The sequence below is a fragment of the Myodes glareolus genome, chromosome 16 (assembly GCF_982192425.1).
Source record: "Myodes glareolus chromosome 16, mMyoGla1.1, whole genome shotgun sequence".
Classification (NCBI taxonomy): domain Eukaryota; kingdom Metazoa; phylum Chordata; class Mammalia; order Rodentia; family Cricetidae; genus Myodes; species Myodes glareolus.
In genome coordinates, this window is record NC_142041.1 from 13684497 (window position 1) to 13703979 (window position 19483).

Genomic DNA, 19483 nt, shown 5'->3' on the forward strand with positions numbered 1-19483 from the left:
TTGGGGTAAGGTAAGCTAGAAGGAACTAGAGACAAAAGAATGTAAGGGATAAAAATAATCAATTATTTTTATAAATAATACATCCTAATAGTATTTTAGTATTTTAGATAGAAAAGAGAAAGTATAAAAGGCCATTTGGAAGTGTTTTTTTTTCTCCTGTGTATTTGTTAATTATACAAGGGACTGAAGTTGTACATGTCAGCTTTATAAAATATATCAAAGTTTATGGGTTTTTCCTTGAACTCACTAAAAATATTTTTAATCAATTGTTTAAACTTAATAGTAATATACTATAGAAATGGTCAAGGCAGGAACTATCAAGAGAATATGCTAGATGGTTAGAAGATAAGAAGTGCACCAACATTTACCAACTGCTTCCCCTTGTATTTTAGTTGGATGATTTATGTGCATTGCTGCAAAGGTAAAAGTGAAGTAAAGTTAATATTAAATCTGTTTGATTACATTATAAGTAAGAGTAACAACAACAGCAACAACAACAAAAGGAGTGTGAGTTCAAAGTCTTTAATAGTGATAGATTCTTTTGTATGGGGTACATAAAACATCACTAAGACATGCTTCCATGAATTTGTATTTTCTCTTCAAGGAGTAGCTATCCATATAGTATTAGCAACAGGGACATTCTGAGATAATTGGGAGGTCATCTTCCATGATGTCCAGTTGTAACAAAAGCATCTTGAACTTCTTCTACTGCCAGCTGCCTTAATCCTCACCTTGACAATAAAGTTCAATTTCTGAATGTCTTAATCCTTGGGACATAAAGGGAATCCATCTGAAGAAAAGAAAAAAAAAACAGAAGAAGAAAAATGAAAATTATTTCCTTGGTTTTTATAATGAGATAAATTTGCTTCATTTCTGTCCATTCAAAAATTGATTTCAAGATTGCCAGGCAAACTTGGGTGCACGGGGGGTGGGGGGTGGAAGTAAGGGGAGATGGTTAGGGAGAGGGGAGAGGGGGAGGATTGGGGATGACTTGGGAGAATGGGAGGGGGGAGGGAGGAAGGATGGTTATGGGAGCAGGGAAGTTTATATCCCTTAAAAACCCTAAGGGAGCCATTTTAGGGTTTGCAAGAGACTTGATTCTGGAGGGGTTCCCAGGCCCAAGGAGAGGTCCCCAGATTGTTTCCTGGGCAGCAGAGGAGAGGGTGCCTGAACTGGCCTTGGACCATAACCATACTGATGAATATTTTGCAAGTCACCACAGAACCTTCATCTGGCGATGGATGGAGATAGAGACAGAGACACATATTGGAACACTGGACTTAACTCCCTAGGTCCAAATGAGAAGCAGAGGGAGGGAGATCGTGAGCAAAGAAAGCAGAACCAGAGGGAGCCTTCATCCGACTGATGGATGGAGATAGAGACGGAGACCCACATTGGAGCACTGGACTGAGTCCCCAAGGTCCAAATGAAGAGCAGAAGGAAGGAGAACATGAAAAAGGAAATCAGTACCGCAAAGGGTGCGTTCACCCACTGATACAAGGGGACTGATCGAAAGAGAGCTCACCAAGACCAGCTGGACTGGGACTGAATGAGCATGTGATCAAACCGGATTCTCTGAATGTGGCTGACATGGGGGCTGACTGAGAAGCCATTGACAATGGCACTGGGTCTAGTTTCGTCTGCATGTACTGGCTTTTTGGGATCCTGATCTGTTTGGATGCTCACCTTCCTGGACCTGGAGGGAGTGGGGAGGAACTTGGATTCCCCACAGGACAGGAAACCCTGACTGCTCTTGGGAATGGTGAGGGAGGAGGAGAGGGAGTGGGGGGAGCGGGAGGGTATTGGGAGGAGGGGAGGAAGAGGAAATTCTTTAAATAAATAAATAAGGAAAAAATGTGAAAAAAATTGATTTTTTAAAAATTAGTCAAGTTTCTATTCTGTTACAGGGCCCTCTTGGTTGGCATACCCTGTCCCCTACCCTGAAATCTTCAGTCTAGGTATTGGGCTAGGCTTCCCTCCCTCCAATCCTCTGATTGCTATATGCTCAGCCATTTTGGCTATGCCAGCCTCTTGGTCCAGTCACCCATCTTAGTTGGTGGCACCTTTCCTTTTTTCCCTCTTTTCATATGACCCAGTTCAGGGTCATGCTCACCAATACTCTCCCAGATGTATAAACAGAGACTGTTCCTTTCCCAGACTTGAATAATCACACAGAAACTATATTAATTACAACACTGCTTGGCCCTTAGCTCAGGCTTCTTATTAATTAGCTCATATATCTTCAATTAATGCATTTCTACGAATCTGTGTATCATGACAAGGATATGGCTTACTGGTAAGTGTCCCGCATCTCTCTCCTTTGGCAGCAACATAGTGTTACTCTGACTCTGCCTTCTCTCTCTCTCTCTTTCTCTCTCTCTCTCTCTCTCTCTCTCTCTCTCTCTCTCTATCTATCTATCTATCTATCTCTTCCAGACTGACTATATTCTGCCCTGCTATAGTCCAAAGCAGGTTCTTTATTAACCAATGGTAATAAAACATATTCATAGCATACAGAGGGACTCCTACATCATCACCCCTTTTCTGTCTAAATAAAAAGGAAGGTTTTAAGTTTAACATAGTAAAATTATGTACAACAAAATAGGTTCAAGCAATATTATAGTTACAATATTTAGTCTATTTACCTTTGGCAAAATGAGGAAAATACTCTATCATCTATCCTATCTTTAAGTCTAAAGTTTTATATCTAATTTATCCTTTACTATAACTAAGGAAAACTATAACTATCTGTCTTCAACTCCACCAAAGACCCCAGAAGGATATATTACCTAAGTAAACAGGAAATTCTTTGTAGGCAACTTCCAAAACCTTAGAATTGACAGAGACATTTTGCTGCCTGGACAGTCACCCAAATTTCTTCTGTAATGTTGCCACATTCATCTTTAGCCTACAGGTCCATTGTATCTGGCAGACTTTTCTATGAAGCAGGAAATTTGAAATGCTTTTTTACCGATCTTGACAGATTGTCAGTCACTTTCTGTATCCTGCATAATGTCTGGCAGTTTCTTCTGTAAAGCAGGAACATGGAAGGACGGACCATTATGTTGTTTGACAAGTTCAGCCGTCACTTTTTTGTGGATCCTGCATGTCCAGTTCATGCAGCATACTATCAAGCAGTCTAGGCAAAAGCAGTTTCTTGCCCAAAAGCCTAGCCTTGTCGATTGAAGGCGAATTCCATAACAATTTTCTTCAATGCCCATCAAACTCTCTGAAGTAATTGGTGCTGCCAGTGGCAAACATGTCTTATTGTTGGGAAAATTCTAAGTTCTTAAAACACTTTAAATGTTTTAAGGTAGGTCTTTGAAAGGTTTGAAGATTATCCAACTGAATATATCCCTGTATATCTAGAAAACCTAACTAACATGACTACAAGTTTGACTATTATAAATGACTATCTATTAATCTGTAATTTTAAATTATACATTACATTTTTAAGTAAGCTGTTTAAGCATAATACCTTAAACAAGAATAGAAATACATATAACAAAACTGACATTAAATTTGCATCAAAAGAACAAGATTCATACCAATGAAAAATATTCATCTCTATGCCATATCTCCCTTATTATTTTAAAAAAGAGATTGACGGTGACCATTAACAATCCCTTTTAAATAAAAAGAAATATTTATAAACAACATTTTCAGAATATGGATGTAGTTTTCTCCAAATTGTTTCCTGCTTTTTCTTGGGTATTTTTAGGGTTCATGGAGAACTTTCAGGGGCTCTTGTTCCATCAAACCATATTAGCCTAGAGGGAATTCACAGGTTCTCATTTTCTGTGGAAAAAAAGCAGAATGTCTTTTTCAAAGTAACATACCCTTAGACTCAAATGCTGAAGTCAAGATACCTTTATGTTGCTTTAACTTAGCAACCCCAGAATCAAATCTCTCTCTGCGGTCAAAAATTTCAAAGAAAACACACTAAGATATATAATCTAGATTCCCTTATATATTCCATCTTTTTTACTTTCTTTACTCCTTTAATCTATGTCTGTCTTTTGCATTACTCCTACTGTCTCTTTTTAAGCCTAAATGTTTATATTCTTTTTCTTCTCTTTCTCAGGACTATGTACATTTATCGAACACTGTGACAAAGTCCTTTTTTCACCTACATCTATATTTATTGTGTATCTTTAATCATTTTCTGACCAGGAGCACATTTTTTTTAAATACTAAGTCAGAGTGACTAGGACCAACTCCATGGCCCTGCCTGCTTGTTCCACCCAGTCCAATATGGCGGTGGCATGTCCACCACCTCTACAAATCACGCACACTGCCCCAGCTCCAGGGACACAGCGGGTCTATGTCACTATTAAGCAACTTGCAACATGCTGCTCACAGAACCCATTTAAGTGCAGAACCTACCGAAAGAGCCAGAATTGTTCATGCAAGTAGCACCAACCAGAAAGCCTTCTTTGAATGGAGCCATGCCTCTGCTCACCACCAGCAAGGAGAACCCACCCTAGAAAATGCTGCTAATAAGAATCCATGCTTAACTCTGGTCTTTTGTGTCTAGAATTCCTTCCTAAACTCTCTCAGGTTTTATGTGGATGTAGTTGTCCAATATTGGCACACTATTTTGTAAAAGAAGACTGCACATTCCTTTCCTGGCTGCCTAGACCCAAATAATCACATAGAAACTATATTAATTACTACACCGCTTGGTTTATTAGCTCAGGCTTATCATTAGCTAATTAAGATACTGGCCCACTTTGGGCATGGTCTCATGTATTATAAATGCAGATGAAAAGCATGTCCAGGCTTCTTGGCTGTTGGATTTGGTTCCAGTTTCCAGTACACACAGAGGATTGCAGATTGGTACTCTTTCTGTGAGTTTACTTCCAGGTAAATAGACCTTTCTTATACTCCATTCCAGGCTATTTTGGAGACCTTTTGTATATCAACACATGTTTCTGTCTGTGGCTATGCTCTTTCTTTTACCTACAATAAACCTTCTGTTCTACCATTCTAAGGAGTATTAATGTTTTAATTTTTATGTTCACTCACCTAGTGCTGAAACCCCAGGAGTAGCATAAATGTGTTCCCTCCCATGGAACCAAGTATGTAAGGGTCATTTGTTTTGGCTGTCTGTTGCCATTCATCAAATTTGACCCTAAATTCTAGAGTCTGTCTACTCAGCTACTTTTTCTTTATGCATACTCTAACCATCTCTCTCCTTGTCTATGCCATGAGTAGTTCTCTGATTCCTAGTCTTTGATCTCTGCCTCTGGTCTACTATAACCATCAAGGTATTTCTACTAAGGACACTTAGTGGTGAGGGAAGTTTTTCTGTATATGTGTTACTTTATTTGGCTAACAAATAAAGAAGATTATTTGGCTTGTGACCAGGAAGAGTAGAACTAGGCAGGAAAACTAAACTAAATGCTGGGAGAAAGTAGATGGAGTCAGTGAGGAGCCATGTAGCCCCACTGGGGGGACACTGGCTGGATGAAACCTTGCTAGTAAGCCACAACCATGTGGCGATACACATATTAACAGAAATGGGTTAGTTTATGATATTAGAGTTAGCCAGAAATATGTTTAAGCTATTGTCCCAACAGTAGTGCAATTAATACAAATTTCTGTGTGATTATTTCAGGAGTCTGGGTGGCCAGGAAACAAACAAGCAGCCTCCTCACAACAACTTAGGGTCTCCCTTTTCCCCTATTCAGCTTTCTCTCACCTTTCCTTAGGGACTGCTGTCATGTCTGCAGTCACACTAAGCAGTCTCTTGGGTCTTGCCTGCAGCTGCCTCCTAAAATTTTCTCTCCTCCCTCAAGCTACCTTCTCTACCTCTGCTTATGCCCTCCTGAGAATGTGCATTGCATGTTTTCTTACCTCTGCAAGTTGCCTGCTAAGTCCCTCTGCTTACTTGAGACCTCTGGAATTCTAAGACCTTGCCCCTCCTCTCCTTCAACTCCTCCCTGGAAATCTTGCAGCTTCTCTATGTGTTCATGGCCTCTATGATATTGGAACATTCCATATGGTGAAGTTCATTTCATAAACTTTCCTCCTCTTCTTCTTGGACTTAATTCCTTCCTTAGATTCAGATTTAATAAAATCTTACTGCAAACAGCTTGGTTTCAGTACAGATCAATGGCCAAAGATGGCATACTTGAGTTCCAAATTCTTGCAGATTGTAAGAACTTCTGTCACCGAAAAATAATGATCCCAAAATCTCTTCTATCTAAAATTGCTCTGCTCTTCACTTCCTCTATTTCCTATTCTTAAGAATCCCTTTTCCCTATAATTTTTCTACACACTGCTTTTTAAAAAATCTTTTAAGACTATACTACAAACTCTGTCTTAGGATTTATAAGTTCATTTGGTATGGTTTTAAAAAGTTTATAGAATCTGTAGCAAACTCAGGCTCTTCAACTTCTAACTAAAGGTTTATAATTTATAAGTCTATACATAGGCAATCTTAATTTGCTACAATTTACTATATATTTAATTCAACTCAAATTTATAGAATATACTGTATTTTAAATAATAGCCACATGACTGGCTATAGTAATAAGCTGCTTGATAGTTCCTGGCTACTTAGCCCCAAAATAATCACATAGAAATTGTATTAATTAGATCACTGCTTAGCCCATCTGCTCTAACTTCTTATTTGCTAACTCTTACATCTTAGTTTAACTCATCTCCAATAATCAGTACATCAACATGAGGTCATGACCTATCAGCAAAGTTTCAGCACATCTGTCTTTGATAGCGGCTCCATGTCTTCTCTCTCCTTCCACCTCCTTTCTTCCAGCATTCGGTTTAGTTTTCCCTGCCTACCTCTATTCTCTGCACAGGCCCAAGACAGCTTCATTAACCAATGGTATTCACAGCATACAAAGGGAAATTCCATATCAGTTCCCCTTTCCTGATTAAATAAAAAGGATACAATTAATAAACAAAGAAAACTGACTTGGCCTGATAGGGTAGAACAGAGGTAGGCAGGGAAAACTAAACTGAATGCTGGGAGAAAGGAGGCAGGGTCAGAGAGAAGCCATGTAGCCCCACTGGAGACAGATGCCGCAACTTTACCTAGTAAGTCAAAGCCTCATGGTGATACACAGATTAATGGAGATGGGTTAAATTAAGATATAAGAGATAGCAATTAAGAAGCTAGAGATAATGGGCCAATCAGTGGTTTAATTAGTACAATTTCTGTGTGATTATTTTGGGGCTAAGCGTCAAGAATGACCAAACAGTCTCCTTACAAAACTGGCAGCCATCTTTACTGAAGTTAAAGAGTATATGTCCGTGACTTCACCATCTTTAAATAACCACACACAATAAGCATAAAGCAGCATTTGTAAACTTCACCCTAATGAGCATTCTTTTTATCATTACATCTCCTTTTTAGATTAAGGAGACAATAACACATCTCCAAAATAGCTTGTATTAGGATAGATTTTTATTATTAAATATAATAAAAGTCTATAAATTCCCAAAGTTATAAAGATCTACGTAAATAAACAAAAGCTGACTTAAGATGTATGTGTAGCTTGTTATATCTTTGCCACCTGTGCTCAACACCAAGCTTCTAAAAATTTTTAAATAAGGAACAAGATAGGTATGCTTAAAAAATAGGATTTATAAATTCCCAAAGTATACTCAATTTACCAATAACTGACTTAAAGATATTTGACTCTTTGTCTTTGCTAACTTTATTAACCTTTAGCTATCAGATAAACTGAGTCATACGTGGAACTATAATATTCTAGAACTACATTATAAAATGATCAGTAAAGTTAGACTGTGCTAATGATTTTAAGATTTATTTTGTTGCTAAATAATCTTAAATTAAATCTTAAGCTCAAACATTGAAGGCTCAAAGTTAACAAGGAAAAAGCTATAAAATATTAATCATATAAAAGTTACTAACTTGTAAAGTATTATACAATTCATTAAGTAGTAAGTTTTATTTAGCCTACTCTCTGTGTTTTCAAGGTTAAGCCAAAAGCAAGTAATTAGTGAAAATACACTTAATAGATGATTCTCAGAACCCTTAGAAATATGCTGAACATGACATTTAAAATGTTTAATAAAAAAGTTTTCTATAATAGACAGAACTGCCCCCTCCTAGCAGGAATCACAATGTCTCCAAAATAGGCAGATGGGGCACCAGCTACTCCTGAATTGTGGTAACGCTAACCACTAGGCAAGAACTTCCCTTTACCTCACCAGTTTCCAGGGCCCTACACAAACTGTGGATGCTTTTGGGTTGACTGCTGTACTTTGCCTTGTCAATGCACAGTCAGTTTTCTCAAGTTTCTTCTCCACAGAGACCTGGAGCTGGCAGCCAAAGGCCATGGTACTCTTTGTGACAGTTGATGATTTTATGTCATCCTCTATGATAACTGGATACCCACCACTGCCCCCAGTGAAGCTATAAAGACCATAGAAACCTAGGGCAACCATCTAAGGAGTAAGTCTCTGTCAATTTTATGAATACATAGGGCACTTGCATTATATTTCCAGCTATAAACTATCCTTCTCAGATTTCTGATGGTATTGGTGACAAGGCTGACTGTACTTGTGTCAATTTAGTAACAGAAAATATACCAGCTTCTCCCCCATGGCTCCAGGTACCTTTTCTTCCTCTGTAAAAATCAGGTCTCAGGCCTCACATTCCTAAAGCTACGAGGTCCCCAGCTGAGAAAGTCAGGTTGCCTTGGTACCAGACCCTGAAAAGTGGTAAATTCACAGATGCTTTAACCCAAATCATCTTTCTGTTCCCAAGCATCTCTCAAAGGCATAAATCTACTGCCTTTTCTGCAATGTGGGATTCTAGTATAGATTACAAACAGTGAGAATACTAACATATCCAAAACTTTTATCTCTGTTAATAAACTCAAAAAATTCTCCTAAGCCTCAGCAAATCGACTGGAATCTACTTCCTACATGTCAAATTGGCTCCAGACAATTATTTAGAAGTTTCTCTACCTGTCTATTTCTAAGGGTGGCTCCCCAGTCTTGACACTCACCTCCCCCAACTACCAGGACTGTGGGCCTGGAAGTTTCGAATATATACTGTTTGGGGGGGAAGCTCCATCCAAAGACCCCTCTCCTATCTCTCTCCAAACCCTGCTGCATCTCAGAAAACCCACCAAATGATGATCCCTCCCCCATAAGTACTCAAGACTACTCCCACAGGTTATTTAAACTGTTCCCAGGAAAAAAAGACATGTGGATTTCCAGTCCTCCTTTTCTGTCTCCTCTCTGGGGAGTTGAAAATCATCCAGGAGCATTTTTACCCCTTAAATCTGGGCCTTTTCTAACTCATTTTGATTGGTCTGATTTGGATTATCACATTGGCAAAGAGGTTTGGTAGGATATAGAAACTTCTCATCTGGAGGTCCCACTGAGGGGCTGACTTCCTCCCACAGGTCCAGGGTCATGTCGTGGGAAAATACCCTTCTCCCCTCCACCTGCTTTCTGTCAGACTAAGATCAGCTTTCAACCGGTTAAGTTTTCTTTTCCAAGTCATTGCCTTAGAGGCCCAAGGTCTCCTGTGATTTTGGGGGTATCCTGCCAAAGACATGACTGTTCCAGGCCTCTGACCTGTTACTGGGACAAGGACCTGCCTTGTCCCTTGGTAACCCCTTTTTCAGAAGACGTTTGGTTCAAAGCACTATCCCATATCCCTTGTTTTTTAACCCAAAGCCTACCACAGTGGACACATTGTGCTAGGCTTCAGATCGCAGCATAGACTTGTGAAATGGACACCTGCAATTAGAAGCCACATCCCCAAGCACCCTCGGGCTACCTTTTACAAAATTTTTTTAAATTGCGGCTGATACTATGTGTTCTAAATGCCTAAACAACTTTGCCGGCCTGTGGGCAAGTGGGCAGGACTCCCAGACGCCCATGGTTTCTGGGTACTGGGCTCTCTCACCCTTCCATCATTAGTCAGCATCTCAGAGCACTGATCTTGCTGGCGAGGGTAATGACACCTCTAGACTCCCGTCTATCTGGAAATTAGGACCCTAAAAATCCTGCCCTGATCATGCTGCCAGAGTCACTGGCTCCTCCCCCAATGACCCCGGAACTCCGCCTACCCAACCCCCTTCCGCGATGCCACAGGTTCCATTCAGTGGTCAACATTCCTCTCATTTCTTCCATTATCCACCCCCCAATGACAAAGACAAAGGTCAAAGGCCGAGGGCCAACTTCCTGTTCCTTACCCACCCACCATTCATCTCCTTTCTCCCATCCTTCCCTACCCTTCTGTGCTACAACCCACCTCCTGGTCACTGTCTACGCTTGGCACTGCTGTCCTCCCTCTCCCTTCTCTCCCTGTTGGCCATTTGTTGGCATCTCTGCCTTCCTGTCTCTCTCAGTCCTGGCATGTGATCTGGTCACACTGGGATTCTTCCTGCAATGGATTCGTTCCCTGCCCTCCCACGCTGAGCTGCATAGGTGTTCTTTCCTTGTGTTTCTATTTTCCTTTACAGCTTCTGCTGACTTGACCCTCAATAGGACACCCGTGTGCTCCCCTGGCTCCTGCAGCCTACTACAGGATTTTTAAGTTGGTCAACTGACATGGTTTCCTGGGAAGAGCTTTGCTCTTCTGTCTGTTAAAATATATACAGGAATAATGTGGCCACCGTGTCCTTGTTTAGGCCTGGGTTTGTGTGTGTGTGTGTTTGTTATAAAATTTGTGAAACTTGTAATTAAAATTCTCTGGAAATCATCACGGAATCTGCAAATACCTTAGAACACATGATCAAGCACCCCTTCGCTAAGGTCAGAGACAGAGGCCATATAATTCCTGCCCTTTCCTAAAAACAAGGTTTATAAAGGATAAGGTTTAAAACAATGCTAGCTTACAGAGATACTACTGCTGTGCCTCTACATTCATGTACAGAGACGAATCTTGCTGGCAGCCAGATTTTGTAACCTAAGAGTAAACCCCTTACTATTATTGATTTAAAACTCTAAATTGTTTACAATGTTAGAACTTGGTTCTGCCTTCTACAGATTAGGATTATACTCTAGGTCTCAGGACCACAGCTAAACACTAGAGACTGCAATACTTCCTCTAATCTTCTTACCTTTACTAACAAAGGTAACCTGTAACTGATTGGGTAAACGCTATGTCCAAATTTAACTTACCTGTTTAATTTAAATATACCTGACAGGTAATGATATCCTGGTCCTCAAGCACCTTTACAGATCTGAGAGTATGGCATTTAACAATAAAGCTTATGATAGAGAGACATGCCAGCTCCTTCAGTATCCTGTGGCTCCTCTAAGAAGATGGATTGCCCGCAGAAGAACTTCTGCCTGGAGGCTTTCTTTAATGTGGCACTCAGCCACACAGCAAAAAAATGCCTTTCACTTTGTCAACTGTCTGGACCCTGCTTGGACTGGACGACAGGGCACTGGGGGAATCAAATTGCCATCATGCCAAGACACGCAGATAGATCCCTCCCCCAGCAGGAAAATCTGTAAAGTCTCCTGGACTTAGCAGCTAAAAGCAAGTACTGCTTTTGAGACTTGTGGTCGTCGAAGACCATGGAGAAACTTGAGATTGCCGGGGTAGCTGGGAAAAGTGTCTCACTTCTGCTTATTTACTTATCCCTCTCAGATCTATCTGATGGTGATTGTTTATTAGTTAAGTTTCCTGCTAAAAGTACAGACAAGTGTGCCTCTTTCACAGGCTTCGTAGTCGAGAATTAACAGGTTTCAGACTTAACTTCAGAGGCTCAAAATTTTAAAGTTTCCTATTATTGTCTTCTAAACTGTTCATGCTTTTGAACCTAAAAACATAAGCTTTTGCTATGATATCAACATATAAATCTATTCCAGTTGTTTTGCAGACACCTGGAGGTTCCTGCACAGGTTCACCCCTACTGCCAGACTCTCGTGCCAAGGCCAACCTGCGGTGGGTTCTCCAGATAACACCAGCACCTACACCAGCTCCTGGGACTTCACCATCGATGGCACATCTCTAAACTCAAGCGGACACCTATTCAGGAGACTTGATCTGTTCAGTAGTGGGGACCCTCCACCCTCTGTTTTTCCAAGATGTTGCCATGAAGGGCCTATTTTCTCTTCTTCCTGGCACATTCATCTTTGTCACTACAACTAAGACAGGTGTTAAAATTCTATTTTTCTCCTAGCAACCTGCCTTCTCAGCTCTCTCAAGGACCAGATGCCTGAGTTCTCCAGGATGGCAGTTAACTGGATGCCTCTGCACCCACACTTCCTGCTGTGCACAAGCCCACCAACTTCCAACTCCCTCCTCCCCCATGTTGCCCCATACCCTCAGGAAATAGTCAGAAATGAACAAATGTCCATTCACCCAAAGAGTATGGGATGTTATTCTGGAAGCTTCACTCCAGCCCCTGGCACCCATCTAACCAAAGAGTCTGCAATGTTTGGGTAGAAGTTTCATCACAAGCTCTCTCCCCCATGTCTCTCCAAACCCTGCTGCATCTCAGAAAGCCTACCAAATGATGAGCCCTACTCCAGAGATGTTAAGACCACTCCCACGGGGTATTTAAACTGCCTCCCTCCCCCAGAAAACAGACATGGGGTTTTCTGGTCTTACTTTTCTGCCTCCTCTCTGGGGTACTGGAAAATCATCTGGGAGCATAGTATCCATTAAATTTTGGCCTTTTCTAATTTTTTTTTTATTGGTCTGATGTGGATTATTGCACCGGCAGAGAGGTTTATTGTGGTGCAGAAACATTTCATATACCTTAGATGAAAAATTTCCCCTAAACTCCTCAATTTTACATTCTCTAATATATATCTGTTCCAGCAGATTTCCAATCAATTAACGACTGAAAATTGCTCTAAATTAGCCAGCCTCAGGTGCTTCCAACCAGCCTGAGTAGAGACTCCATCCTAGATTATTCCAGACTACTACTCCTGGTGGTCAAGTCTCACAAAATACTCCAAAGTGCCCCGCATTTCCTTAGCCCCAGATGGTCCCACAGAGCCCACAGCTAGTGAAACACCCTGCTCTCCCTGGCATTGTCCAGCATTCCAACTTTTGTGTGTCGCCAATAACAATGTCAGTAGAAATTAGTCTTAGAAAAGACTACATCACCCTTCATTATTTATGTATTATTATAAAAGGTGGGATGTTAGGTCTCTAACCCAGGATAAATGGCTAGCTGTGGTGCCCATTAACATATCAAAACAGTCTCTGATCACCTTGTTCTTCCACCATCCCTAGGTTTCTATCTATTACAGGGCCCTCCTGGCTGGCATACTTTGTCCCCTATACTCTGAATTCTCCAGCCTGGGTATTGGGCTGGACTTGCCTATCCCCAGCTTCTCTGGCCCTTATATAACTCAATCATTTTGGATATGCCAGTCTCTTGGCCCAGACCATACCTCTTAGTTGGCAGCTCCTTTCTCCTCTCTGCCACCCCGACACCTCATATGACCCAGCTCAGAGACATGTTCACCCTGGACGCTCCCAGATGTCTCTGCCTCTGACTATGCTCTCCCTTTTATCGATAATAAACCTTCTCCTTCGCCATCTCTAGCAGCAATCGTGTCCTTCCTTATTTTTCTGTTTTGCTCACTCATAGTTGAGGTTATATTGTAGCTACACCTTGTAGAATAAAGTGTCCCTGAGCTGGGCTTATCAGACTCAATCACCATCTTCCAGTGGTAGACACAGGACCTTCATCAAGCTGCACCAAGCCAAACTGGAACCCTGAGAAATGTGACCCACTCACTGCCCGAGGGGAACTTTTCACAGAAAAATTAAACTTCACCACTGAAATCTCTCCTCTGTAGCAATCTGTCTTGCTATCACACACTTTGATGTAAAATCTTTTCCTTGATGTCTGAATTATATTACCTTAAAACACATTAAAAATAGAACTACTTTTGGAGAGTATGCATTAGGTAATAGTGCGTGCTAGCAGTTCCCCCAAATCAACCAAAGTTCTGTGTTACAAGCTTCCTGTTGGGAGAACATCAAACCTGGACTGACCTGGAGAGGCAGGTCATTTTTAAGTGGCAGGATCCTAAGGCAAAGTATCAGGGTATCAGAAATAAAGAGGAAAGAGAAGGTGGTCTCAGGTTTTTCACAAGCTCTATCTTATGCCAAGCAAGCTTATTAAGAATCACAGCATCTTGTATAGTTTTCAGGCGAGAAATGGAACAAACCCAACAGAAAACTATCATACAACGAGACAAAATAAGCTTGAAGCCAATCAAACAATGTTGCACACAGAGAATACAGGGCATCACATGTGTCACAGGCCGGGCACTGATCATCTTAATCTTATAGGGGGAAAGAATTGGTTTCTCAGGATTCAAAGCTGCAGCTACCCCAAGATCCTAGCCACAGACCATTACTGGCTCAGGCAAACATACTCATGATTTTAGACAAGAAACTAAATTTCCCCAAAACCAGGGCCTCAGAAAAGTCTTAGATCAGCCTATATCCCAACACTAGGCTCAGAAAATCGACTTTACTATTTGTCCCCTATTAGAGCTTAGTTTTGCCCACTAAATTTTCTGCCCCATTCATAGAACTGTTGTCAAGCTGAAATGAAGATGCCATCAGAAGGACTTTATGTGCCACTGTGGTACAGAAATTTCATTATTCTATCCCCCCCAAAATAGTACTGCTACTGTTTTCGAATGTTCATCCATACTTCCTACCCAAATGTCTGCTCAATCAAGGCCTCAAGAAGGTCTCATCTTCATGCCAGACAATTTGATAAATGCTGGGGCCATAGAAGCAGCAAAAATATGGATTCTGACCTGGATCTCCCGGTATCAGAGAAATATAAAAATAATGTGCATGACAAAATAGGTTAAATGTTTTAGAAAATACAACAGAAACATCTAGACTCCTTTTCTCCTCTCAGTAAAGAAAATAACCAACTATGAATGGCGTGGATAAAAGGACACAAAAAAGAGAAAAAATATTTCAACAAAGAGACAGCACTCAACTGAGGCTGAAGAGCACAATATGAAAAAGAGTAACTTTTAAATAAAAGAAAAAATAAAAAGTATTTTAGTTTTTTTTCTCTATTGTCATGAATGAACACCGCAATGGTGTTACTTTGTTTGTGCTTTAACAAATAAAGCTCACCTGAAGATCAGAGTGCAGAGCTAGTCAGCTAGTCACAGTAATTAATCATAGAGGCCAGGCAGTGGTGGTACACATCTTTAATCTTAGCATTTGGAAGACAGAGGCAGACAGATCTCTGTGAGTTCATGCCCGTCACCACCCCTCACCTGCCACTACATGAGATTCAATCAGTCTGAAAAAGAAACAGAGTCAAGCAGTACCGGCTCAAAACTTTAGTCTTAGTAGTAGGGAGGTGGAGATGGGAAGGGATATGGCTGGGTGGAGAGATGAATATAAGACAGGAGGAGACAGGAGCTCAGGATTCAATCTAGGGGTTGGTGGAGACAGCACTGAGTCTGAGGACTTGTAGACACAGGATACCCCATTCGGTCTGAGGATTTCACAGAGGTAAGAACTAGAGGCTGGATGTTCTGCTTCTCAGATCTTTCAGTTTTCACGCCCTAAAATCCAATTCTGGGTTTTTATTATTATAACCAATCAGAAATTGCAATACATCTGGTGTTCACCTTTAGGGCACAAATTAATGAAAAAACCACTTGCCCGTGGTGTTGCAGCCACTGGCACAGTCTGGAACTTCATGGCCCGATGGCCAGCGTCTGGACCCCACCAGCTAGATTTCCCTTTCCTATTTTCCACAAGCCCTCTAAATTGATCTGAATTTTTCTGTTACAATCTCTCTGCAGCAAGCTCCACAGGCATTGGGGCTCCAAATGTCACAGGAGTTTGCCGCTTTCGCAAGTTTCCCCGTGCAATTGGCTGGATCTTTGGCTTTTTCTCTCCAGGTGGGTTGTGGGCTTTCATTGGACTCCCTTCTCAGGCTGCTGCCAAACTACCTAGCTGCCTTGCAACCCTCTCAGGCTTCTACTGTTCTATGCAATAGTAGTCAGCCTCACATCTTAATCGCCATCATCAACAGATTGGTGAGACACTAGGGAATTCTTAAAGGGAGGAGTTAGTTCAAAGAGTTTTTTCCCATGTTAAAAACTGGAAACACAATTCCTATGGAGAGAGTTAGGTCTCTGTATGATTACATGGTTAATGGTTTAAAATTAAAAAATGAAAGGAAGGGATAATCAGTTTAGCCAGGATTGACATATTAACTACCATACTGATAATCATTATTGTCGGTTTGATAATTCTTGGATTAGCTCTTAAAATGTTGTTTGATAAGAGTGCCAAGACACAGACCTTAGAAAAACTCATTAAAACAGATCATAAAGATATTTACATCCAAACAGAGGAATTTAAAGGAAACCTAATTTTAGCATTGCATTATAAGGTCAAAGAGGAGCAGCCTAAGGTCTTCAAACAACCAAGTTTATTATATGCAGTCACCTTACAGGATCTGCAAAGTGACAGATATCCCAAAGGCTGGTGAAGAACTCACTGGAATCCTGTGGGAATATTAGATTTAAAGAGATTCAAGGAAGTGATAGTCTCATATGACATGAATTCACTTATTATGAAGCAGATGTTAAACTTGTGGTCAACTTGTAATAGAATTACCCATAAGGACTGGAGAGATTTGGTTACAGCGGTCTTGGAGCCTGGTCCTCATTTACGGTAAAGTACCTGGTGGAAAGATGAGGCTAAGACCACTGGACAATTAAGTAGGGCTAGAGGTGGGGAAAGCTCATGAGACAAATTTCTGGTAGAGTAAGATTATGCTAATGTACAAAGGCAATATCTATATGATGACCACACCCTAGATTTATGTCCTGCAGCAGCTTTGAAAGTTTGGGTCAAAACTGAAGAAATAAAAAAGAAAATTGAGTCATTTACTAAAGTCAAGTAGGGTCCAAATTTAGGACCCATGGATTTCTTACAAAGATTGACTTCAGCAGTAAATATAACGATGGAATATTCAGAAGCTAGACAAATAATAATTGAATTTCTGGCTTTTGAAAATGCTAATTCTCAATGAAAAAGGATAATTAGGCCTTTAAAGGCAAGATCATCACCCTTGGATGAATGGATATCAGGTACAATCAATATTGAATCTCGTGACCATGATGATGCTTGGATAGGAGAGGCAATTTCCAAAGGTCTGAAGAAAAATTAAACTGTCAAGTGATTCAATTGTGGTAAACAATGTCCCCTAAACATAGAGAGACGCTGGAACTTTACCTGGTAAACCACAGCCTCATGGCGATACACAGATTAATAGAGATGAGTTAATTTAAGATTTGAATTAAGCAGAAATACAATTAAACTATTGGCCAAACAGTATTGCAAATAATATAAGTTTTGTTTTATAATTTCGGGGCTGAGCAGCCGGGAACAAACAAACAGCCTCTTACTACAGGCAGGAAGCTGTAAAATTTTAATCTTACAAAATCTACTATCTTCTAAACTATTAAAGATATTTAAGACATGCAATTTAATGTTTAGCCACCTTATAGTGAATTTTTAATATCCTCAGAACTATGCTCATAGCCTTGCTAAGTACAAATGTAATTCAGTTAATGACAAGATTTAGCCTTCTATATGTATTTTCAAGATAAAGCCTAAATCAAATAACTGGAGAAAGTAAAGTTTGTTTAAAATCAGGAACGCTTAATAGATAATAGTCCTTAGAGTCTTCATCAATTTGCTGAATATGGCATGTACAAGGTTTATGAAAAGCTTCCCATGATATACACAAACGCCAGCTCCTAGATATGACCCTACGGTCTCCAAAGAAGCCAGTGGGGCACAGACAACACCTGGACTGTGGTACACTAACCACTGGGAAAAGAACTGCCCATGTCTCTCCCGCTGCCAGGGTCCTGCCCAGTGGTTGCCGTACTCCACCTGGCCAACGTAGGTCAGTTCCCAAAGTCTGTTCTCTACAGGAAAATCTTTGAGACCTTCTGGGCAGTGTTGCTCTGTGTGGCAGCTGATGATTAAATGCTCTCCTATGTGACAGCTGAAGACCTGTGACCTTTGCCCCCAACTAAGCCATGAAGACCACGGGAGCCTAGGGTAATCACCAGGTATTGGTAAGTCTCTAGCATTTTAATTGCTATATAAACCATATGGATTACACTTCCTGCTTTAATTTATCCTTTCCCGATCTCTGATATGTTGACAACTAGGTGTTGATAGCTGTAGCTCTGCACCTTAACAACAGCAAGCATACTAAGCTCCTCCCCCAAAGCGAGATCTGCTGTCTCTTATTACTTAACAATCAGGCAGGCCTCGGGCCTCATTTTCCTAGGTCTCCAGCTGAGGAAGACAGTTTTCCTTGCTACCAGATTCTGAAAGGGATAAATTCCAAGATGTTTTTGACCCAAAATCATTTTATTTTTGGATTCCCAAGCTATTGTCATGACTCAAAGGCATGAGACTACTGCTCTTTCTACCATGTGAGTTTTAGGACAAATTACAAACCGTGGTAATGCTAACATATCTAAAACATTTATTTCTTTTTGTAAACTTAAAAAAAATCATATAAGCTTCAGGGACACATGAATCCACCCCTCTCTCTCACAGGTCAAAAGGACTCCAGATGAGTATGCCTGTCAACCAACATCCTTGGTTTCCTCACCCACTGCCTATTCCTGAAGGTAGGATCCTCTCTCACACACACTATCTCTCTCTGGTCTTCGGACTCCCCTCTCTCAACTGCCAGAACCATGAGCTTGGAATTTTGAAGTATACACCCAAGATAAAAGAGTTTCCCTTATTCTCCTTAACTTTCCCTTCTCTCTCTAGCCTATATCTGCCCCCAACAAATTTCTAATCAACTGAAGATTAGAAACGCCTGCAATGAGCTAGTCCCACGTGTTCCTTGGAACATATATCCCAGATGGTTCCAAGGCGGTCTGCCTCACCTAGTCCCAGGTGAGTCCACATAACCTGGGAAGACAGTGAATCAGAAGTCCCACAGCCTGCCCTTTGACCTTCATCCCAAACCTTCCTGATGCCCCCCACAAGACAATGACGCCCTGGTTTCAGCTGAAAGTAGCTATAGAGGAGATTACCCCACTCCTTTATCACCTACAAAAAGCTGGAATATCAGGTCTCAGACCCAGGACAAATCTCCGTACCTGTGAGCCCTTTCAAGGACTTCTCACCCCAACCCCTACCCTAAACGTCTCCCTCACAGGGGCCTCCACTTCCCTTTTTTCAGCTTGATTCCTATATAACCCAACTATTTTGGCTACACAGATCTCTTGGTCTCTTAGCCCAGACCACCTCTCTTGGTTTCTGACCCTTCTCTTGTTCTGTCTTCCCCTGTCTTGTCTCATGGTCCAGTTTTGTCTGCTGGCCCAATTCAGCCCAGGCTTTTCTCTCCACCTGCTTTTTCTCTTATATTTACAATAAAAATCTTCTTAATAATTAAGTCATGTCCTCTCCTTTTCTTGTATTCTTTCATTCAATATGCTTTTGATAGGGAACTGATTA

General features: G+C 40.9%; 1 protein-coding gene across 1 annotated transcript in view; it reads right to left on the bottom strand.

The window, feature by feature from the left end:
• Positions 1-506: 506 nt before the first annotated feature.
• Positions 507-19483, bottom strand: part of Rp1 (RP1 axonemal microtubule associated) — a 212031-nt gene continuing 193054 nt past the window's right edge. Inside the window, exon 23 of the mRNA XM_085677053.2 lies at positions 507-790. Within this exon, the coding sequence (XP_085533179.2) occupies positions 721-790 (70 nt within the window). The 3' untranslated portion in view covers positions 507-720. The remainder of the gene's footprint in view (positions 791-19483) is intronic.